This window comes from Bos mutus, chromosome 16, assembly GCF_027580195.1.
Source record: "Bos mutus isolate GX-2022 chromosome 16, NWIPB_WYAK_1.1, whole genome shotgun sequence".
NCBI classification, from domain to species: Eukaryota; Metazoa; Chordata; class Mammalia; order Artiodactyla; family Bovidae; genus Bos; species Bos mutus.
Genome location: NC_091632.1, coordinates 4,469,471 through 4,494,195, shown reverse-complemented (window position 1 = coordinate 4,494,195; position 24,725 = coordinate 4,469,471). Strand labels below are relative to the sequence as shown.

The window sequence follows — 24,725 nt, the reverse complement described above, 5'->3', positions numbered from 1 at the left end:
GTCTCAATAAATTTAAAGGACTGAGGTCATATAGACCACTATTTTAAAACTTTAACATTATCTACTATTTATGAACATTTATACTTATGCCATAGCAGTTTCACTCCTGCATGTTTATCCAGCATACATCTGTGCACCCAAAGACATACAAGAATACTAAAAGCAGAATTATTCTTAATAACTCTAAACTGGAAACAACCCAAATGCCCATCAAGAAGAGAATGAATAACTCAATTATATATATGTTACAAGGGAGTAATAAACAGGTATACAAAGAAACATACCAGAGCTTCAATCCAGAATATGAATATCACAAACATAATGTGATCAAAAGAAGCAAAGTACAAACACCAAACCATTCTGTTTATATAAAGCTCTAAAATATATGTTGTAAGTCAGCCGAACATTTACCTTTGGATAGGAAAGTGACTGACGACTGGCTAACGCCATGGGGATACCTCTCAGTGGTTACATGGGTGTGTTTGCTGTGCTCTCTTCTGTGTGTTACTCTTCAACAAAAATGTTGAAAACTTAGGTGCTAAAGGAAGCCTGTATAAAATTTTAATTTTCAACATTTTTTCATGAACAATAATAAATTCTTAATTCATCTTTTTGTGATCTTCCTTGGGGTTACCACATCCAGAATGATTGGAACTGCCTATTAACATATACCTCTTGGCAGGTCTTTATTGACTTATATATACCTCTCTCTCTATTCTCAAGGATGAAGAAATAAATATTTTCAGAGTTTTATATCAGCTTTAGAGGTAATACACAGGATGAAATTTAGTCATTGCCTGAGGTCAGGGTTTTTTCTTCTTTTGTTGTAAAATTGAAGAGAAAGAATACTTTAGAACCTTTATTTGGATGTCTGCTTCTGATCAAGACGGAATAACAAGGATAGGATTCACTCTCAGCCTGGAACAATTTAAAAAGGGCAAAGGGGGAAAAGACAAACTAAGTGAAATAATGTTTTTTGACATAAAGTATCAAGCAGTAAGAAGACAGTGGTCCCTAGTAGTGAGGAAGCAAATGAGAAAAGCTCTTTGATGGTCACAGTCTGAGAGTTTTCAGGCTTCAGCACAGAGAGGGGAGAACCAAGGCAAAAACTCCACCTCTCCCTGAAGGTTATTAAGAAGTTAATGAAATAGAGATGGAAGTCCAGAGAGGTCAGTGTTCACAGGGCAGAGTGACAAAGAGAAAATGTCTGGTCAGAGACAGAGCATTGCAGATCTTCAAAGGATCCCCTTCAAGTTTTCAGCTACATGTTAAGTTTCAGCTGCATGTAAGCAAATAACCAACAAAGAACCCCAAAAAGCAGAGAAAACAATATCTGTATTCACTCAGGCCTGAATATAGCTCATTTTACCACCAGATAGACTGGAAAGCCTCATGTTTTGTGGGGAATTGATAAAATAATCAGAATAATATTGTCTCTGCAGGGGGCTTCTCTGATCCCTCTAGACAAAGCTAAAAAGCAAGACTGAAGATAATCAGCTTCCAAATAATTTAACTGCATCCCAGACTAAATTCAAAGATATTTTCAACAAATTCAAAAATATCCAGCACCAAAACATCACATTCAAAATGTCTGGTATTCAACTTTAAAACTACTATAAATACAAAGAGGCAAAGAAAATATAACACATAATGAAGAGAAAACTCAATCAATCAATAGAAACAAACCCTAAAGTGACATGTGATATAGTTAGAAAATAAAGATACTAAAATGGTTATTATAACTATATTTCATATATTTAAATATATAGATGAGAGATTGAACATGATAAGTGGAGACATTAAAAATATTTTAAGACCACCTCTATACAACCCAGCAATCCCACTGCTGGGCATACACACTGAGGAAACCAGAAGGGAAAGAGACACGTGTACCCCAATGTTCATCGCAGCACTGTTTATAATAGCCAGGACATGGAAGCAACCTAGATGTCCATCAGCAGATGAATGGATAAGAAAGCAGTGGTACATATACACAATGGAGTATTACTCAGCTATTAAAAAGAATACATTTGAATCAGTTCTAATGAGGTGGATGAAACTGGAGCCAATTATACAGAGTGAAGTAAGCCAGAAAGAAAAACACCAATACAGTATACTAACACATATATATGGAATTTAGAAAGATGGTAACAACAACCCTGTATGCGAGACGGCAAAAGAGACACAGATGTATAGAACAGTCTTTTGGACTCTGTGAGAGAGGGAGGCAGGGGATGATTTGGGAGAATGGCACTAAAACACGTATAATATCATATAAGAAATGAATCGCCAGTCCAGGTTCGATGTAGGATACAGGAATCTTGGGGCTGGTGCACTGGGATGACCCAGAGGGATGGTATGAGGAGGGAGGTGGGAGGGGGGTTCAGGATGGGGAACACGTGTACACCCATGGAAGATGCATGTTGATGTATGGCAAAACCAATACAATATTGTAAAGTAAAAAAATAAATAAATAAAATAAAATAAATATTTTAAAAGACCCAACTTAAACTTATAGAAATAAAAACTTGTAGTTGAGAGGTCTCACTTAACAGATGAGTATTTAAAAGTAAAAAAAGAAAAAAAATTTAGTCAGATTTACATTATATTAGACATACCAAAGGAAAAGATTAAGAAATTTGAACACATAACAATTATAAAAGATGAAATACCAAACATCAAAAGACTGGGGAAAAAAGAATCAGAGCTACAATCAATTGTGAAGCAATTTCAGATGGTTTCATATATGCATAAGCAGAGATCCTGAAAGAAAGAAGGGAATAGAGGTGGAAAATATTTGAGTAAATAATGGTTATAATTTATCAAGTTTTGTGAAAATTATTAACCAAAATTAAATAAACTCAATAAACTCCAGTGACAATAAACAAAAAGAAAACTGAATGAAGATACAACATATCATAATCAAATTTCCTAAAATCAAAGATAAAAAAAATTTTTTTTAATCTTTCTAATTCCAGTGGTCATGTATGGATGAGAGAGTTGGACTGTGAAGAAAGCTGAGCGCTGAAGAATTGATTCTTTTGAACTGTGGTGTTGGAGAAGACTCTTGAGAGTCCCTTGGACTGCAAGGAGGTCCAACCAGTCCATCCTAAAGGAGACCAGTCCTGGGTGTTCATTGAAAGGACTGATGCTGAGCCTGAAACTCCAATACTTTGACCCCCTCATGTGAAGAGTTGATTCATTGGAAAAGACTCTGATGTTGGGAGGGATTGGGGGCAGGAGGAGAAGGGGACGACAGAGGATGAGATGGCTGGATGGCATCACTGACTCAATGGACATGAGTCTGGTTGGACTCTGGGAGTTGGTGATGGACAGGGAGGCCTGGCGTGCTGCAATTCATGGGGTCGCAAAGAGTCAGACACGACTGAGCGGCTGAACTGAACTGAAAGAAAAAAGACACCCTAAATACAGAGGAGCAAAGAACAAGGCTGACAAACATCTTGTTGATAAAAAGTATTGTATGGTTTCACTTATATGCAAAACATAAAAACCAATCAAACTATATGAATAAAACAAACATGTGGATGCAGAGAACAGAGTAGTAGCTACCAGAGGAAAAGAGGTGGGGGGAGGGCAAAATTGGGAAAGAGATCAACTGTATGGTGATGAGTGTAAACTCGAATTCTGGTGGTGAGCATGCTGTAGTATATGCCAAATTTGAAATACACTATTGCATACATCAAACATAGAATGCTAAAAACCAATGATACTTCAACAAAAGTTAAAGAAAAAAAAAAGATAATAGGGACTTCCCCAGTGATCCAGTGGTTAAGAATCTGCCTTTCAATGCAGAGGACTCAGGTTCAATCCCTGTTTGGGGAACTAATATCCCAAGTGCAATGGGGCAAGTAAGCTCCCCCCACACACCCCACAACTACTGAGCCTGCACACTTGGGAGCCCACATGCAATATCAGAGAGAAACCTGACCACCACAACAAAAAGATCCCACATGCCACAGCGAAGGTCCCACTTGCTGCAACTAAGACCTGATACAGCCAAATAAATAAGTTTTTTTTTTAAAGAAGACAATAGAAGCAATATTTTTAAAGTAGCAAAAGAAAAAAAACAATCTAGAATTCTCTACTCAGAAAAAATATCTTCCAAATACAAAGGCAAACTAAATTTTTTTTCAAACGTTTAAACCTAAAAGAATTCATTACCAGCATGTCTAAATTATAGGAAATATTGGTGGAAGTAATTCAAGCAACAGGAAGATGATACCAGATAGAAATCTGTATCTACACAAAGGATGAAGAGCATCAGAAATGGTAAATATGTAAATAAGTAGAAAGATTTTCCCTTGATGTGTCCTTCAGTAAGGAAATAGCTGAACATCTATGGGATATTTATACCATGGAATACTATTCAGCAATAAAAGGGAATAAATTATTGATGTACATAATCACATCTATCAATTTGAAAATAATTGTGCTGAATGAAAAAAGCCTTATAAAAAAGCATATTATTTCATCTGTATAAAATTCTAGAAAATGTGAGCCAATCTATGAACCAATGCGAGCCAATGTGAGCAGAGCAATGAATTTTTGGGGACAGTGAGGGAAGGGCTTGAGGAAGAAGCATGAGAAAACTTTTCAGACAGATTGATATGTTCATTATCTTGATTGTACTGATAATTTCAAAAGTGCATACATATGTCAAATTGATAGACTTACATATTCTACATGTATGTATTTTATTGCATGTCAATAAAAAAATAAAGCTGTAAAAAAATACCTAATTTGAAATGTTCTAAAAAGCTGACATAAGGGAAATGTAATAAATACATATTTATTTTATTTTACTTTAATTGAAATGTATTTGATTTACAATGTTATGTTAGTTTCAGGTGTATAATGTAGTCAGTTATACATACACACACAGACACAAATGTACATATATTAATATGCATCAAATAAATATACTTTTTAAAGCTGTAGTAATTTTCTCTCAGATAACACTTTTCCACACTAGATTTCTTTTTAAATAATTTAGAATAAAATACTCTAGCTCTCTAATTGCAAATAAATCTAGAATTATCTCTGTATCTGTCAAACTTCTTAATTTTTCAAAATAAGCCTTAAAACGTCATAGTAATACCTGACATTTATATCAGGTTATAATTTACCCATAAATATCACCAATTACAAATATATGGATATAGCACATTTGTGACAACTTGGATATACAACTTTTCATTTTATGATTTATAGACGGTAAAAAGTTTTTTGTTTTTAACATAGCGGTCATTGAAACTTTAAACCTAACTTAGAAAACAGGTTGATTTTTAAGCATCTGTGAGCCTCTATTTATATATGAGAAACTAATATATTAGCTGTTTTTTCTATTCATTATGGTAGATTCCTCCAAAGATGCTATTTATTCACCCTCCTATTCTTCTTTAAATATGCTTTTAATTTTGTTTTTTTATTAATAAAATATGCCCTATGTTCCCAATAGAATCATAGTCATATTATGAATATCATTCTTTTCAAGTGTATTTAGTTAATTCCTGATTTTGAATATTGATTTCTCAATAGGTTGATCTAAACCAGGACTGCTCATTATTTGTCTCTACATAATATGTTAAAATCTAACTCTATGGAATCCATGTAGTCTGGGTCTCCTTGATGTCACTTACACAATGACAGAATTCTTGTAGTCTGAATGGAGTAATTTTCCTCATTTCCCAACATTCCCATCTAAGACCAGAAGAGCATCCACCGATCCCTCACCTCCTTGCTCACTTTTCCCAAAGGAAAAGGAGGTGGAGGAAGAGACAATGGGAGTGTCTCATCTATGAAAAAGTCTCTACATTTCTGGTCAAGGCTTTCTTCCTTCTATGGCAGGACCTAACTCCTGAGTCTATGTTCCCTAGACCAGGTAAGGAGGCCCAGATCTTGCCTAAAGGGGAATTACAATAGAAGTTGTAGTGTCCCCCAGATACTATAACACTGGCAGCAGGAACTTCATGACTTGAGCTTGAACTTTGCCTCCACTTAGCTCTTGGATTTTGCTTTTCTCCCCTACTGAATATGATGCCAAAGACACACATGGATTGAAGAGAGGATACATGTCTGTCATGTAGCCCCTTCACGGAACACAGCCTTGTTCTCTTGGTGAAAAGATTTGCCTAACTCAATGAAATGATAAGCCATGCCATGTGAGGCCACACAAAAAGGGCATCTAGTGAAGAGTTCTGACAAAAAGTGGACTACTGGAGAAGGAAGTGACAATCCACTCCAGTATTCTTGCCATGAGAACTCCGGGAACGGTATGAAAAAGCAAAAAGATATGACACCCGAAGACAAGCCTTCTAGGGCAAAAGCTTTTCAGTATGTTACTAGGGAGGAGTGAAGGGCAGTTACTAATAGCTCTAGAAAGAATGAAGTCGCTGGTCCAAGGCAGAAATGACACTCCACTGTGGATGTGTCTGGTGATGAAAGTAAAGTCCAATGCCATAAAGGACCTATTGCACAGGAACCTGGAATGTTAGGTCCATGAATCAAGGTAAATTGGATGTGGTCAAACAGGAGATAGACGAGTGAACATCGATATCTGAGGAATCAGTGAGCTAAAATGGACGGCAATGGGCGAATTTAATTCAGAAAGTGAAAGTCACTCAGTTGTGTCCGACTCTTCATGACCCCATGGACTATGCAGTCCATGAAATTCTCCAGGCCAGAATACTGGCGTGGGTAGCCTTTCCCTTCTCCAGGGGATCTTCCAAACCCAGGGAGAGGACCCAGGTCTCCCGCATTGCAAGCAGATTCTTTACAAGCTGATCCACAAGGGAAGACCTTAATTCAGATGACTATTCTATCTGCTACTGTGGGCAAGAATCTTTTAGAAGAAATGGAGTGGCCCTCATAGTCAAACAAAAGAGTGTGAAATGCAGGACCTGGGTGCAATCTCAAAAGCAACAGAATGATCTCAGTTTGTTTCCAAGGCAAACCATTCAGTTTCACAGTAATCCAAATCTATGCCCCAATCACTAATGCTGAAGAAGCTGAAGCTGACTGGTTCTATGAAGACCTACAACACTTTCTAGAACTAACATCAAAAAACCCGTGGCAGATTTATGTTGATGTATGGTAAAACCAATACAATATTGTAAAGTAATTAGCCTCTAATTAAAATAAGTAAATTTAAATTAAAAAAAAAATGTTCTTTTCTTCATAGAATGCAAAAAGAGGAAGTCCAGAGATACCTGGAATAACAGGTGAGTTTGGCCTTGGAGTACAGAATGAAGCAGGGGAAAGGCTAACAAGTTTGGTCAAGAGAACACACTGGTCATAGCAAACAGCTTTTCCAGCAACCCAAAAGATGACTCTGCACATGGACATCACCTTATGGTCAATACCGAAATCAGATTGATTATATTCTTTGCACCCAAAGATGGAGAATCTCTATACAGACAGAAAAAACAAGACCTGGAGCTGACTGTGGTTCAGAGCATGAGCGCCTTGTTGTAAAATTCAGGCCTAAACTGAAGAAAGTAGGGGAAACCACTAAGTCATTCAGGTATGACCTAAATCAAACCCCTTATGATTACACAGTAAAGGTGATGAATAGATCCAAGGGGTTAGATCTGGTAGAGAGAATGCCCAAAAAACTACGCACAGAGATTCATAACATTGTTCAGGAGGCAGTGACCAAAACCATCCCAAAGAAAAATAAATGCAAAAAGGCAAAGTGGTTATCTGAGGAGGCCTTACAAACAGCTGAGGGAAGAAGTGAAGTAAAATGCAAGGGAGAAAGTGAAAGACATACCCAACTGAATGCAGAGTTCCAGAGAAGAGCAAGGAGAGATAAGAAAGCTTTCTGAAATTAACAATGCAAAGAAATCAAGGAAAGCAATAGAATGGGAAAGACGAGAGATCTCGTCAAGAAAATTGGAGATACCAAGGGAACATATGCAAGGATGGGTGTAATAAAGGACAAGAATGGTAAGGACCTAACAAAAGCAGAAGAGATTAAGAAGAGATGGCAAAAAAACACAGAAGAACTATACAAAAATGGTCTTAACAACCCTGATAACCATGATGGCATGGTCACTCATCTAGAGTCAGATATACTGGAGTGTGAAGTCAAGTGTGCCTTAGGTCTTAAGAAGCATTACTATGAACAAGGCTAGGTGCATGTGATGGAATCCCAACTGAGCTATTTAACATCCTAAAGATGATGCTGTTAAAGTGCTGCACTCAATATGCCAGCAAATTTGAAAAATTCAGCAGTGGCTATAGGACAGGAAAAGCTCGGTTTTCATTCTAATCCCAAAGAAGGGCAGTGCCAAAGAATGTTCAAACTACCGAACAACTGTGCTCATTTCACATGCCAGCAAGGTTATGCTCAAAATCCTTCAAGCTAGGCTTCAGAAGTATGTGAACTGGGAACCTCCAGATGTGCTGGCTGGGTTTTGAAAAGGCAAGAGGAACCAGAAATCAAATTGACAGAATTCAGTACATCATAGAGAAAGCAAGGGAGTTCCAGAAAAACATCTACTTCTGCATCATAGTCTATGTGAAAGCCTTTGAGTGTATGGGTCACAACAAACTGCGGAAAATTCTTAAAAAGATGGGAATATCTAACCACCTCACCTGTCTCCTGAGAATCCTGTATGTGAGTCAAGAAGCAACAGTTACAACCAGACAAGGAACAATGGAATGGTTGAAAATTGGGAAAGGAGAATGACAAGGCTGTATATTGTCACCCTGTTTATTTAACTTATATGCAGAGTACATAATACAAAATGTTAGGCTAAATGAATCACAAGCTGGAATCAAAACAACCTCAGATATGCAGATGATACCACTCTAATGGCAGAAAGTAAAGAGGAACTAAAGAGCCTCTTGATGATGGTGAAAGAAGAGAGTGAAAAAGCTGACTTTAAACTCAACATTCAAATAACTAAGATCACAGCATCTGGTCCCATCACTTCATGGGCAAATAGATGGGGAAACAATGGAGACAGTGACAGACTTTATTTTCTTGGGCTCCAAAATCACTGTGGTCAGGGACTACAGCCATGAAATTAAAAGATGCCTGCTGCTTGGAAGAAAAGCTATCACAAACCTAGACAGCATATTAAAAACCAGAGACATTGCTTTGCCAACAAAGGTCCACATAGTCAAAGCTATGGTTTTTCCAGTAGTCATATATGGGTGTGAGAGTTGGTCCATAGAGAAGGCTGTTTGCTCCTTCTATTAAAATTTTGCTGCTTTCGAATTGTGGTGCTAGAGAAGACTCGAGAGTCCCTGGGACTGCAAGGAAACCAAATGAGTCAATCCTAAAGGATCAACCCTGAATATTCATTGGAAGGGCTGTGGCTGAAGCTGAAGCTCCAATACTTTGGCCACCTATGTTAAGAGCTGGTTCATTAGAAAAGACCACGACACTAGGAAAGACTGAAGGCAAAAGGAGAATTGGGTGGCAGAGGATGAGATGGTTAGATAGCATCACTGACTGCATTTGAGCAAATTCCCAGAGATAGTAGAGGACAGAAGACCCTGGCATGCGGCGTCCATGGGTTGCAAGTCAATGGACATGACTTAGCAATGGAACAACAACAACACGTCTGTCAATTTGCATACTTATCAAATTTTTTCACTACATATGTAAAATGTAACCTAATTCCTTGTAATGGCAGAAGGGATTGAATAAACCACAATGTAGCAGTGGCTTCCACCCCTAACTAACTCAGCTTGTGCTGGTAACTTACTCATTTCTTTTCCCATCATTAAAACGGAATTTTAAAATTTTAAAAAGAGGTAGTATCTACCTCTTAGGATCATGTGTGTGTGTCTAGTCAATCAGTTGTGTCCGACTCTGAAATCCTTTGGACTGTACCCACCAGGCTTCCCTGTCCTTGGAATTTTTTGCCATTTCCTCCTCCAATGATCTTCCTAACCCGAGACTGAATATGCAGTAAATATTAAGTAATTGAATTAATTGAAAGTTATATATTTAGAGCAGTTCTTGATATAAAGTGTTTTATGAATGTTAACAATCTATCTGTATGTATTTACAACTTCAAGGTATCAAGGCCAACATCAGCCCATAGAGCATCTATGTGCAAACTTTAAAAAGAAAAATCTTGAAGCAATTTTACCTTCATCTTTCAAAAAATTTTCAGGATATGTTTATTTCATGAGGATGAGACACTTCACTAGTGTCTACTGAAATATTTTTGTTAGGAATTAATAAATCTGCAATATCTATGATGTCACTTGTCAAAATCATGTTATAGGTACACAAAATCCTCAGACAGATAACATGAAGAAATTACTAGCAGAAAAAAATAATAAATTAAACCTTTCTCCTGACATGAGAAAATTAGAAAAAAAGTACTAATTTAATGTAAAATGACTCAGATTAAAGTGGGCTTGTGCCTGTGAGCATGCTACACCCATATTCCTGGATAATTTTAGATGCCAATTATGAAAATCCCTTTGGTGCATACTCACTGAGTTCACAAGTGGGAGGAGAAGGATGCCACTCGTCATCAACACCACAATGGATTAAATTGCTGCCATTGAGGATATAGCCTTTCTTGCAACTGAACAGAACAGAGTCGTTGAAATTATACATGGGTCCAAATCCAGAGAGAATGTTTCCATTTGGAACTTGAGGTGGATGACAGACAATATCTAAAGAAGCATAAAAAGAACATCTCAGTTATAAAAGAGAAATGGTGATAATGATGTGACTACTATTGACATATGGGTCTCCAGGAGACCTGATACAAGCCTACATCAAGAACACACAAAGAAAATTTTTTAAAGTTGTATGTATATCCTTTTAGTGGGCTTCCCAAGTGGCTCAGTGGTAAAGAAACCACCTGCCAATGAAGGAGACAGGGATTTAACCCCAGGGTCTGGAAGATCCCCTGGAGAAGGAAATAACAACCCATGCCAGTATTCTTGTTTGGGAAATCCCATGGACAGAGGAGTCTGGCAGGCTATGGACCAAAGGGTCGCAAAGGGTCAGAAACGACTTAGCAACTAAGAATGGATGATATCCTTCTAGTTTCTAGTTAACAATTTCTTAGTTCCAGATAATAGGTTGGTGGTTGCCAGAGGTGGGGATGCAGAGTGGACAAAAGGAATGAAGGGTCAAAAGGTACAAAATTCCAGTTATAAATAAATCATGGGGATGTAGTGTACAGCATGGTGCCTGAAGTTAATACCTCTGTAATATATGTTTGAAAGTTGTTTGGAGAATGAACTTAAAACATTTCATCATAAGAAAAATTATTTTGTAACTTTGTATGGTGATAGATGTTCACTAAAGTTATTATGATCATTTCACTGTATTTATGTAAATATCAAATCACTGATGTACACCTGAAATTAGTATTATAAGTCAATTATATCTTAAAAAAAAAAAAAAACCCTTAGCAATATCTAAAGCCTGAAATCCAAATTCCAAAGACCCCGAATCTTCCTCTTCTAATGGCCTACGCTCCTGGATGATTGTGGTGGTGGGTCAGTGGCCAAAAGTGTTGATGTGATGGTTGTGATGTAGAGGCAGCCAGGGCATCCCAGATCACAAGCACAGAATGAACCCCAACTCCCCCGACACCCCACAGCCGTCAGTCTTCCAGTCCTGTCAGTCCTGCTGCTGCTGCTGCTAAGTTGCTTCAGTCGTGTCCGACTCTGTGCGACCCCATAGATGGCAGCCCACCAGGCTCCCCCGTCCCTGGGATTCTCCAGGCAAGAACACTGGAGTGGGTTGCCATTTCCTTCTCCAATGCATGAAAGTGAAAAGTGAAAGTGAAGTTGCTCAGTCGTGTCCGACTTGTAGCGACCCCTTGGACTGCAGCCTACCAGGTTCCTCCGCCCACAGGATTTTCCAGGCAAGAGTACTGGAGTGGGGTGCCATTGCCTTCTCCTGCCACTTTTAATTCCTTCAGGATTTCTCAACTTCTCTTCAGGCCAACTGCCATTGCCTCAGCTGAAACCAGCCTTACTACTTGGCTGGATAGCTGCAGCAGATGTCTATGGGTTAAGTTCTGTCCCACTTCGAATTGTTGCTCACTCCACAGCCAGACTTCTCTTTCTAAAATGCAGCACATTTACTCCTCTGGTTAAAGCCTTTCAATGTCTGCCCTTCACATACATTCTTAACTCCTGAAGACACACACAGTCCTTCATAACCTAGCCCTGCAAACTTTCCAGCCTCAGGTCCTGTCAATTCCAGCTTTTGCAAGCTAGAAGAAGACACATGAGAGTCCCTTGGACTGCAAGGAGATCAAACCAGTCAATCCTGAAGGAAATCAACCCTGAATATTCACTGGAAGGACTGATGCTGAAGCTGAAGCTCCAATACTTTGGCCACCTGATGGGAAGAACCAACTCATTGGAAAAGACTCTGGTGCTGAGAAAGATTGAGGTTAAGAGAAGGGGATGACAAAGGATGAGATAGTTGGGTGGCATCACTGACTCAATGGACATGAGTTTGAGTAGACTCAGGGACATAGTGAAGAACAGGGAAACCCCAAAAGCTATACTCTATGGGGTCCCAAAGAGTCACACATGACTTAGTGACTGAACAACAACAATGCTCTCTTGCCTCAGCATTGTACTGAATCAAAACAGTAAATGACACTGCATTTTTAACTGCTGTAAAAGATATGTATTAGACCAGGAAGCCGAGTCATTACTGAATCTGACATAACATCCCCTTTTGGCTTTTCCAGAGAAGAAGGTGAACATGATATCTCTGCTTGCCTTTTACTATTGACCTACAAATGTTGGAATGATTTTATTTTCATCCTATAGGCCTGCTGACATCACTAGTGTGGATCCACCGATATTTTCAGTTGCTTCAGAAGAAGCAGAATACTATATTTTTTATTTCTTTTTCACTAGGCAGCAACAAGGTATTCTGTGTGTGTGTGTGTGTGCGCACGCACGTGTGCGCTAAGTGGTTTCAGTTGTGTGCCTTTATGACCCTATGGACACACCTCATGAAATCCACCAGGCTCCTCTGTCCATGGGATTCTCCAGACAAGAACACTGAAGTGGGTTGTCATGCCCTCCTCCAGGGATCTTCCACTCCCTGTCATTGAACCCACATCTCTTATATCTCCTGCATTGGCAGATGGATTCTTTACCACTAGCACCTTCTGGGAAGCCCCAACAAGGGACCAGACTAGCCAAAAGGCTTTAATGAAAAGTAAGATATATCATTTCCAGGTCAAAGATTTTTCATTCCTTGTTCATTTTGCCTGCAAAACTGACCACTGAGGTTTTACACTGGAGTTGTTACAGATCTAAACAATCTGGATTACCACATAAATGACAGCTGCCCTTTATCACCAATTATAAAGGTGATACTCATATTTGATACCCAAGTTGATTTTTCATTTGATGCTGAATTCAAAGGGGCAGAGTATGAAGGACATGATTTTTCAGCTCTCCCAGTCTTCAGGATGACCTTTAAAATAGTTCCTCTACTAATTTTCAAAGATCCAATACATTAACTCTAGAAATATTTCAAAGCATACATTTTAAGAAATCAATTGTAACCAGTAAAGTACAAAATCCGAGCACATGCTCAACATTTTCAATGGAAAAGAAGATACCACAAATAAGAGTACATAAAACAAAATTTACTTACATTCACATCCTTTAGATGTTGTCCATGTGAAATTTTTCTGACAAGTCAAAGTCAGAGGTTCATCTAGAATAGGTCTGTAGCCAAATTTGCATTGATATTTCAACTCGGTCCCAACTTCAAATACTTCTTGATTGCTTAACATGTTGTCTCTTCCATCCCAGATAGCATGAGGAACGTCTGGTAACCCAGTACAACTATCTGATCATGAAAAAAGTGCAAGAATGAAAGAAAGCTGTTTTGGGGGTTGGCAGTCAGATGCAATGAACTCTGCACACCTTGTCTCCCCGTTGCCAGAACAAGTGTAACTCATATTAGTTGAGAAAGAAACAGATGGCAAAGGCTAATTGGGAATTCCAGGAAGAGACATGGAAGGATCAATCTCTGATTATTGCCAAGCAGTCATTGCACACTCAAGACCATCCCCAAGAAAAAGTAATGCAAAGGGCAAAACGGTTGTCTGAGGAGGTCTTTAAAATAGCTGAAAAAAGAAGAGAAGCAAAAGGCAAAGGAGGAAAGGAAAGATATGCCCATTTGAATGCAGAGTTCCAAAGAATAGCAAGGAGAGATAAGAAAGCCTTCCTCAGTGATCAGTGCAAAGAAATAGAGGAACACAATAGAATGGGAAAGACTAGAGGTCTCTTCAAGAACATTAGAGATACCAAGGGAACACTTCATGCAAAGATGGGCACAGTAAAGGACAGAAATGGTATGGACCTAACAGAAGCAGAAGATATTAAAAAGAATACACAGAAGAACTGTACAAAAAAGATTTTCATGACCCATATAACCCCAATGGTGTGATCACTCACCTAGAAGCAGACATCCTGGAATATTAAGTCAAGTGGGCCTTAAGAAACATCACTACAAAGCTAGTGGAGGTGATGGAATTCCAGCTGAGCTATTTCAAATCCTAAAAGATGATACTGTGAAAGTGATGCTCTCAATATGCCAGCAAATTTGGAAAACTCAGCAGTGGGCATAAGACTGGAAAAGGTCAGTTTTCATCCCAATTCCAAAGAAAGTGAAAGTGAAGTGAAAATCACTCAGTCAGGTCCAACTCTTTGGGACTCCATGGACTTTACAGTCCATGGAATTCTCTAGGCCAGATCACTGGAGTGGTAGCCTTTCCCTTCTCCTGGGGATCTTCCCAAAGCAGGGATAGAACCCAGGTCTGCCCCATTGCAGGCAGATTCTTTACCAGCTGAGCCACAAGGGAAGCCCAAGAATACTGGAGTGGGTATCTTATCCCGTCTCCAACAGATCTTCATGACTCAGGAATCAAACCAGTGTCTCCTGCATTACAGGTGGATTCTTTACCAACTGAGATATCAGGGAAGCCCCAATCACAAAGAAAGCCAATTCCAAAGAACGCTCAAACTATCACACAATTGCACTCATCTCACACGCTAGCAAAGTAAAGCTCAAAATTCTCCAAACCAGGCTTCAACAGTACATGAACCATGAACTTCCAGATAGTCAAGCTGGATTTAGAAAAGGCAGAGAAACCAGAGATCAAATAGCCAATATCCACTGGATCATTGAAAAAGCAAGTGAGTTCCAGAAATGCATCTACTTCTGCTTTATTGACTATGACAAAGCTTTTGCCTGTGTGGATCACAGGAAACTAAGGAAAATTTTTAAAGAGATGGGAAAATCAGACCACCTGACCTGCCTCCTGAGAAATCTGTATGCAGCTCAAGAAGCAACAGGCTGGTTCCAAACTGGGAAAGAAGTTCGTCAAGTCTGTATATTGCCACCCAGCTTATTTAACTTACATGCCAGTACATCATGCGAAATGCCGGGCTGAATGAAACACAAGCTGGAATCAAGATTGACAGGAGAAATATCAATAACCTCAGATATTCAGATGACACCACCCTTATGGCAGAAAATGAAGTTTAGTTCTCTTAAGCTTCTTGATGAAAGTGAAAGAGGAGAGTGAAAAAGTTGGCTTAAAACTCAACATTCAAACAATGAGGTCATGACATCTGGTCCTATCACTTCATGGCAAACAGACAGGGAAACAATGGACATAGTGAGAGACTTTATTTTCCTGGGCTCCAAAATCACTGCAGATGTTGACTGCAGCCATGAAATTAAAAGACACCTGCTCCTTGGAAGAAAGGCTATGACCAACCTAGACAGCATATTAAAAACCAGAGACATTACTTTGCAAACAAAGGTCTCTATAGTCAAAGCTATGGTTTTTCCAGTAGTCATGTATGGATGTGAAAGTTGGACTATAAAGAAAGCTGAGCACCAAAGAATTGATGCTTTTGATCTGCAGTGTTGGAGAAGACTCTTGAGAGTCCCTTGGACTGCAAGGAGAAACAACCAGAAATCAGTCCTGAGTATTCATGGCAGGTCTGATGCTGAAGCTGAAACTCCAATACTTTGGCCACCTGATGAGAAGAACTGACTCATTGGAAAAGACCCTGATGCTGGGAAAGATCGAAGGCAGGAGGAGAAGCAGACACAGAGGATGAGATGGTTGGATGGCATCACCAACTGGATGGACATGAGTTTGTGCAAGTTTCAAGAGTTGGTGACGGACAGGGAAGCCTAGCATGCTGCAGCCTATGGGATCGACATGACGGAGTGACTGAACGGATTGACACTGACAATGCACACAGCAATCCAGAGGATATTATTGAGGTAACACACTGTGGTGCAGAAAAGGGCAATATCTAGGGTACTGGGTCAACCTCCAGGGACTTAGTTGCCCTTCCATGTCAAAGCACTTCAGCATGGGAAATATCAGAGATCATTGAGGATACACAGCACAAATTTGCTGCTAAATAAACCAAATGTTCCCCTGGTTCTCCTTGCCTAAAGTGGAATTACAATAGGAATTGTAGTGTTTCCCAGATACTATAACACTGTTACCAAAGAACTTCTGATTTGAGCTTAAACCTTGTTCCACATAATATTGGATTCTTTATTCCCTACTGGATATGTTGTCAAAGGTACATAGGGATTGAAAAAGGGATACAGGTCTGTCATATTGCATGTTTATCAAATTTCGTCACTACATATGTAAGTCATCACCTAACTTCTCATGATGGCAGAAGGGAATGAATAAATTACAATATAGCCATGGCTTCTATCACCAAACAACTATGTGAGCTTGTGCTAGTTACTTAATCACTCTGTTTTGTTATCATTAAAATGGGGAGGGAGGAGGGAGGAGGGTTCAGGATGAGGAACACATGTATACCTGTGGCGGATTCATTTTGATATTTGGCAAAACTAATACAATTATGTAAAGTTTAAAAATAAAATTAAATTAAATTTAAAAAATGTGATTTTTAAAAAAGTAATATCTACCTATTAGGATCATGGTAAATACTAAATGAATTAATTGATGTCATATACTTAGAACAATGCTTGATACAACATGCTTAATAATTCTTAGCAATAAGTATCATTAATCTTATGACTGATCTGTGTGTATTTACAACTTAAAGGTATCAAGGCCAACATTAGCCCATAGAGTATCTTTGTGCAAATTTTAAAATGGAATATCTTGAAGGAATTTTACCTCCATCTTTCAAAAAATTCTCAGAATATGTTTATTTTGTTAGGATGAGACAATTTACTAGTCTACTGAAATATTTTGTAAGGAATAAATAAATCTGCCATGTCTGTGATGTCACTTGGCTCAAAACTGTTTGATGTATATGTATAGAAAACCCTCAGATAACACAAAGAGATTACTAGCAGGAAAAGGAAAAAAAGAAAGGAAAAAACCTTTCTCCTGACATGAGAAAACTAGAGAAATGTACTAATTTAATGTAAAATGACTTGGGATTTAAGTGGGCTTGTGCCTGTGAGCATGCTACACCCATATTCCTGGATAACTTTAGTTGCCAATTATGAAAATCCCTTTGGTGCATACTCACTGAGTTCACAAGTGGGAGGAGAAGGATGCCACTCGTCATCAGCACCACAATGGATTAACTTGTTGCCATTGAGGATATAGCCTTTCTTGCAGCTGAACAGAACAGAGTCTTTGTAGTGATAGATGGGTCCAAATCCAGACAGAATGATTCCATTTTGAACTTGTGGTCCATGACAGACTATATCTAACGAAGCATAAAAAGGACATCTGAGTTATAAAAGAAATGGTGATAATGATGTGACTACTGTTGATACATGGGTCTCCGGGAGACCTGATACAAGCCTACATCAAGTAACTATAAAGAAAACATTTTAAAGCTTTATGTATATCCTTTTAGTGGATTTCCCAAGTGGTTCAGTGGTAAAGAAATTGCCTGCCAATAAAGGAGATGGGCATTCAACTCAGGGTCTGAAAAGTCCCCTGGAGAAGGAAATAACAACCCATTCCAGTATTTGTGCTTGGGAAATCCCATGGACAGAGGAGTCCGGTGGACTACAGACCACAAAGTCTCAACGAGTCAGATATGACTTAGCAACTAAGCATGCACGATACCCTTTTAGTTCCTAGGAACCTGAGTGAAGTGAGGTCTGGTCATGTTACTCGAGGTGGATAAAGTCCTATATATTTTTCATTAAAAAATTGAAAAGCAATTTCTTAGTTACAGATAGTAGCTTTGTGGTTGCCAGAGGTGGGAATGCAAAGTGGACAAATGAATGAAGTGGATCAAAAGGTACAAACTTTCAGTTATAAATAAATTATGGGGATATAATGTACAGCACAGTGTCTATAGTTAATACACTGTAATATATGTATATTTGAAAGTTGCTTAGAGTACATGACTTTAAAGTTCTCATCATAGGAAAAATTATTTTGTAACTATGTATGGTGATATATGTTCACTAGGTTTATTACAATCATTTAACTATACTCACAAATATCAAATCAGTATAAGGTACACCTAAAATAATATTATATGTCAATAATATCACAAAACACCCTTCAGTTCAGTTCAGTTCAGTCGCTCAGTCGTTTCTGGCTTTTTACGACCCCGTGGACCACAGCACGCCAGGCCTCCCTGTCCATCACCAACTCCTGGAGTTTACCCAAACTCATACCCATTGAGTCAGTGATGCCATCCAACCATCTCATCCTCTGTAATCCCCTTCTCTTCCTGCCTTCAATCTTTCCCACATCAGGGTCTTTTCTGAATGAATCAGTTCTTCGCATCAGGTGGCCAAAGTATTGGAGTTTCAGCTTCAGCATCAGTCCTTCCAATTAATATTCAGGACTGATTTCCTTTAGGATGGACTGGGTGGATCTCCTTGCAGTCCAAGGGATTCTCAAGAGTCTTCTACAACACCACAGTTCAAAAGCATCAATTCTTTGGTGCTCAGGTTTCTTTATAGTCCAACTTTCACATCCATACCTGACTACTGGAAAAACCATAGCTTTGACTAGACAGACCTTTGTTGGAAAAGTAATGTCTTTCCTTTTTAATATGCTATGTAGGTTAGTCATAAATTTTTCTTCCAAGGAGCAGGTGTCTTTTAATTTCATGGCTGCAGTCACCATCTGCTGTGATTTTGGAGCTCAAAAAAATAAACTCTGCCACTGTTTCCACTGTTTCCCCATCTATTTGTCATGAAGTGATGGGACCAGATGCCATAATCTTTGTTTTCTGAATGTTGAATTTTAAACCAACTTTTTCACTTTCATCAGGAGGCTCTTAAGTTCTTCACTTTCTGCCATAAGGGTGATGTCATCTTCATATCTGAGGTTATTGATATTTCTCCCGTCAATCTTGATTCCAGCTTGTGCTTCATCCAGCCCAGCATTTCCCATGATGTACTCTGCATATAAATTAAATAAGCAGGTTGACAGTATACAGCCCTGAGGTACTCCTTTCTCAGTTTGAAACCAGTCTGTTGCTCCATGTCCAGTTCTAACTGTTGCTTCTTCTTTTTTTTTTAATTTTTTTAATTATTATTATTTTTTTTTTTACTTTACAATATTGTATTGGTTTTTTTTTTTTTTTTTTTTTTTGCTTCTTGACCTGCATTTAGATTTCTCAAGAGGCAGGTCAGGTTGTCTGGTATTCCCAGCTCTTTAAGAATTTTCCACAGTTTGTTGTGGTCCATACAGTCAAAGGCTTTGGCATAGTCAATAAAACAGAAGTAGATGTTTTTCTGGAACTCTCTTGCTTTTTTTTGATGATCCAATGAATGCTGGCAGTTTGATCTCTGGTTCCTCTGCCTTTTCTAAATCCAGCTTGAACATTTAGAAGTTCACAGTTCACGTACTGTTGAAGCCTGGCTTAGAGAATTTTGAGCATTACTTTGCTAGCATGTGAGATGATTGTAGTTGTGTGCTAGTCTGAGAATTCTTGGGCATTACATTTCTTTGGGATTGGAATGAAAACTAACATTTTCCAGTCCTGTCACCACTGCTGTGTTTTCCAAATTTGCTGGCATATTGAGTGCAACACTTTCACAGCATCATCTTTTAGGGTTTGAAATAGCTCAACTGGAATTTTATCACCTCCACTAGCTTTGTTTGTAGTGATGCTTCCTAAGGCCCACTTGACTTCACATTCCAGGATGTCTGGCTCTAGGTGAGTGATCACACCACCAGGGTTATCTGGGTCATGAAGATCTCTTTTTCCTTCTGTGTATTCTTGCCACCTCTTCTTTATATCCTCTGCTTCTGTTAGATCCATACCATTTCTGTCCTTTATTGTGCCTATCTTTGTATGAAAATTTCCCTTGGGTATCTCTGATTTTCTTGAAGAGACCTCTAGTTTTTCCCATTCTATTGTGTTCTTCTATTTCTTTGCACTGATCACTGAGGAAGGCTTTCTTATCTCTCCTTGCTATTCTTTGGAACTCTGTATTCAAATGCGTATATCTTTTTCTTTTCTCCTTTGCCTTTCACTTCTCTTATTTTCTTCACTTTCCTTTCCTTTATCATTTGGGGCTTCCCTGGTGGCTCAGAGGTTAAAGCATCTGCCTGCAATGCAGGAGACCTGGGTTCAATTCCTGGGTCAGGAAGATCCCCTGGAGAAGGAAATGGCAACCCACTCCAGTATTCTTGCCTGGAGAATCCCATGGACAGAGGAGCTTGGTGGGCTACAGTCCATGGGGTCGCAAAGAGTCAGACACCACTGAGTGATTTCACTTTCCTTTCCTTTTCTCTTATTGTCATAGCTGTTTGTAAGGCCTCCTCAGACAACCATTTTGCCTTGTTGCGTTTCTTTTTCCTGAGGATGGTCTTGATCATTGCCTCCTGTACAAAATGATGAACCCCTGTCCATAGTTGTTCAGGCATTCTGTCTATCAGATCTAATCCCTTGAATCTATTTCTCACTTCCACTGTATAGTCTTTAGGGATTTGATTTAGGTCATACCTGAATGGTCTAGTGGTTTTCCCCACTTTCTTCATTTTAAGTCTGAATTTGGCAATAAGGAGTTCATGCTATAAGCTACAGTCATGCCTCCTGGGCTTGTTTCTGCTGACTGTATAGCGCTTCTCCATCTTTGGCTGCAAAGAATATAATCAGTCTGATTTTGGTATTGACCATCTGGTGATGTGCATGTGTGGAACCTTCTCTTGTGTTGTGGAAGAGGGTGTTTGCTATAACCAGTTCATTCTCTTGGCAAAACTCTGTTAGCCCTTGCCCTGCTTCATTCTGTACTCCAAGGCCAAATTTGCCCATTACTCCCGGTATTTCTTGACTTCCTACTTTTGCATTTCAATCCCCTCTAGTGAAAAGGACATCTTTTTGGGGTGTTAGTTCTAGAAGGTATTGTAGGTCTTCATAGAACTGTCAGGTAGTTAGAATAGGAAACAGGAGTCCAGAATGGCAGTGGCTAAAAGACAAGGAAGGGAAAAGCCCACGAAAATAGAACAAAGGAAGGTCAAAAGAAGGTCCAAGGACCAGAGTGAGGCCTTCGGGTAAACAAACAGCACTCCTGGCTAGCCCAATTTGCATAGGGCAGCCCCAGGGGGAGGGAAAAACATATAAAAAGAGGAGCCAGTGGGCTCTCTCTCTCTCTGTCTCTCTGTCTCCAGCACGCTGGTGCACTCCTCCACTCTTTTCTCTTCACGTCTTTGGGTTGGCATGCCCTCACGCTTTGAGGATGGATCCTGCTATCTTCTAAGTAAAATAGAGCTGTAACCCTGATTTGTCTAAGAGCTATAACACAGTCTGTTTGAGACCTGAGAGCTGTAACATGGTCTGTCCAAGACCTGAGAGCTGTGGCACCCCGAGGGCTTTAATGTCCATCACTCCAAAGCTTTGTTGTGACAAGACAGAACCAAGGAGCATACACTTGCCTGATAGAACCATTCAGCTTCAGCTTCTTCAGCATTACTGGTTGTGGCATAGGCTTGGATTACTGTGATACTTAATGGTTTGTCTTGGAAATGAACAGAGATCATTCTGTCATTTTTGAGATTGCACCCAAGTACTGCATTTTGGATTCTTTTGTTGACTGTGTTGGCTGCTCCATTTCTTTTAAGGGATTCTTGCCCACAGTAGTAGATATAATGGTCATCTGAGTTAAATTCCCCCATTCCAGCCCATTTGGGTTCGCTGATCCCTAAAATATCAATGTTCACTATTGCCCTCTGCTGCTGCTAAGTCACTTCAGTCGTGTCCAACTCTGTGCGACCCTATAGACAGCAGCCCACCAGGCTCCCCCATCCCTGGGATTCTCCAGGCAAGAACACTAGAGTGGGTTGCCATTTCCTTCTCCAGTGCATGAAAGTGAAAAGTGAAAGTGAAGTCGCTCAGTCATGTCCGACCCTAGGCGACCCCATGGACTCCAGGCTCTTCCGTCCACGGGATTTTCCAGGCAAAAGTACTGGAGTGGGGTGCCATTGCCTTCTCTGCTCTTGCCCTCTACTGTGTGACAACTTTCAATGTGCCTTGATTCATGGACCTAACATTTCAGGTTCCTATGCAATATTGCTCTTTATAGCATCAGACTTTACTTTTATCACCAGTCACATCCATAAATGGTTGTTGTTTTTGCTTTGACTCCATCTCTTCACTCTTTCTGGAGTTATTTCTCTACTGATCTCCAGCAGAATGATGGGCACCTACCGACCTGGGGAGTTCATCTTTCAGTGTCCTATCTTTTTGCCTTTCGTACTGTTCATGAGCTTCTCAAGGTAGGAATACTGAAGTGGTTTGCATTTCTCCAGTGGACCATGTTTTGTCAGAACTCTCCATCATGAACCGTCCATTGGGTGGCCCTACAAGGCATGGCTCATAGTTTTACTGAGTTAGACAAGGCTGTGGTCCATGTGATAAGATTGCTTAGTTTTCTGTGATTGTGGTTTTCAGTTTGTCTGCCCTCTGATGGAGAAGGATAAGAGGCTTATGGAAGCTTCCTGATGGGAGAGACTGACTGAGGGAGAAACTGGGTCTTGTTCTGATGGTCAGGGCCATGCTCAGTATCTTTACCCCAATTTTCTGTTGAAGGGCGGGGCTGTGTTCCCTCCCTGTCATTTGACCTGAGGCCAAATATGGTGGCAGTAATGAAGATAAGAGGTGGGTCAGTTCAGTTCAGTTCAGTCACTCAGTAGTGTCCGACTCTTTGTGACCCCATGAATCACAGCACGCCAGGTCTCTCTGTTCATCACCAATTCCCGGAGTTCACTCAGACTCACGTCCATCGAGTCAGTGATGCCATCAAGCCATCTCATCCTCTGTCGTCCCCTTCTCCTCCTGCCCCCAATCCCTCCCAGCATCAGTCTTCTCCAAAGAGTCAACTCTTCAAATGAGGTGGCCAAAGTACTGGAGTTTCAGCTTTAGCATCATTCCTTCCAAAGAAATCCCAGGACTGATCTCCTTCAGAATGGACTGGTTGGATCTCCTTGCAGTCCAAGGAATCTCAAGAGTCTTCTCCAACACCATAGTTCAAAAGCATCAGTTCTTCAGTGCTCAGCTTTCGTCACAGTCCAACTCTCACATTCATGCATGACCACTGGAAAAACCATAGCCTTGACTAGAAGGACCTTTGTTGGCAAAGTAATGTCTCTGCTTTTCAATATGCTATCTAGGTTGGTCATAACTTTCCTTCCAAGAAGTGAGCGTCTTTTAATTACATGGCTGCAGTCACCATCTGCAGTGATTTTGGAGCCCAGAAAAATGAAGTCTGACACTGTTTCCACCGTTGTCCCATCTATTTCCCATGAAGTGATGGGACCGGATGCCATGATCTTCATTTTCTGAATGTTGAGCTTTAAGCCAACTTTTTCACTTTCCACTTTCACTTTCATCAAGAGGCTTTTGAGTTCCTCATCACTTTCTGCCATAAGGGTGGTGTCATCTGCATATCTGAGGTTATTGACATTTCTACCAGCAATCTTGATTCCAGCTTGTGCTTCTTCCAGCCCAGCATTTCTCATGATGTACTCTGCATATAAGTTAAATATGGGTGACAATATACACCTTGACGTACTCCTTTTCCTATTTGGAACCAGTCTGTTGTTCCATGTCCAGTTCTAACTGTTGCTTCCTGGCCTGCATATAGGTTTCTAAAGAGGCAGATCAGGTGCTCTGGTATTCCCGTCTCTTTCAGAATTTTCCACAGTTTATTGTGATCCACACAGTCAAAGGCTTTGGCATAGTCAATAAAGCAGAAATAGATGTTTTTCTGGAACTCTCTTGCTTTTTCGATGATCCAGTGGATGTTGGCAATTTGATCTCTGGTTCCTCTGCCTTTTCTAAAACCAGCTTGAGCATCTGGAAGTTCATGGTTCACGTATTGCTGAAGCCTGGCTTGGAGAATTTTGAGCATTACTTTACTAGCATGTGAGATGAGTGCAAATGTGTGGTAGTTTGAGCATTCTTTGGCATTGCCTTTCTTTGGAATTGGAATGAAAACTGACCTTTTCCAGTCCTGTGGCCACTGCTGAGTTTTCCAAATTTGCTGGCATATTGAGTGCAGCACTTTCACAGCATCATCTTTCAGGATTTGAAAGAGCTCCACTGGAATTCCATCACCTCCACTAGCTTTGTTCATAGTGGTGCTTTCTAAGGCCCATTTAACTTCACATTCCAGGATGTCTGGCTCTAGGTGAGTGATCACACCATCGTGATTATCTTGATTGTGAAGATCTTTTTTGTACAGTTCTTCTGTGTATTCTTGCCACCTCTTCTTAATATCTTCGGCT

At 39.7% G+C, this 24,725-nt stretch overlaps 1 protein-coding gene across 1 annotated transcript in view; it reads right to left on the bottom strand.

Moving 5' to 3' along the window:
• The window catches only part of LOC102272644 (C4b-binding protein alpha chain), a 90,210-nt gene that overhangs the window by 40,314 nt on the left and 25,171 nt on the right, over window positions 1–24,725 (bottom strand). The window contains exon 7 of the mRNA XM_070384789.1: window positions 13,643–13,840. Coding sequence (XP_070240890.1) covers window positions 13,643–13,840 — 198 coding nt within the window. The remainder of the gene's footprint in view (window positions 1–13,642; window positions 13,841–24,725) is intronic.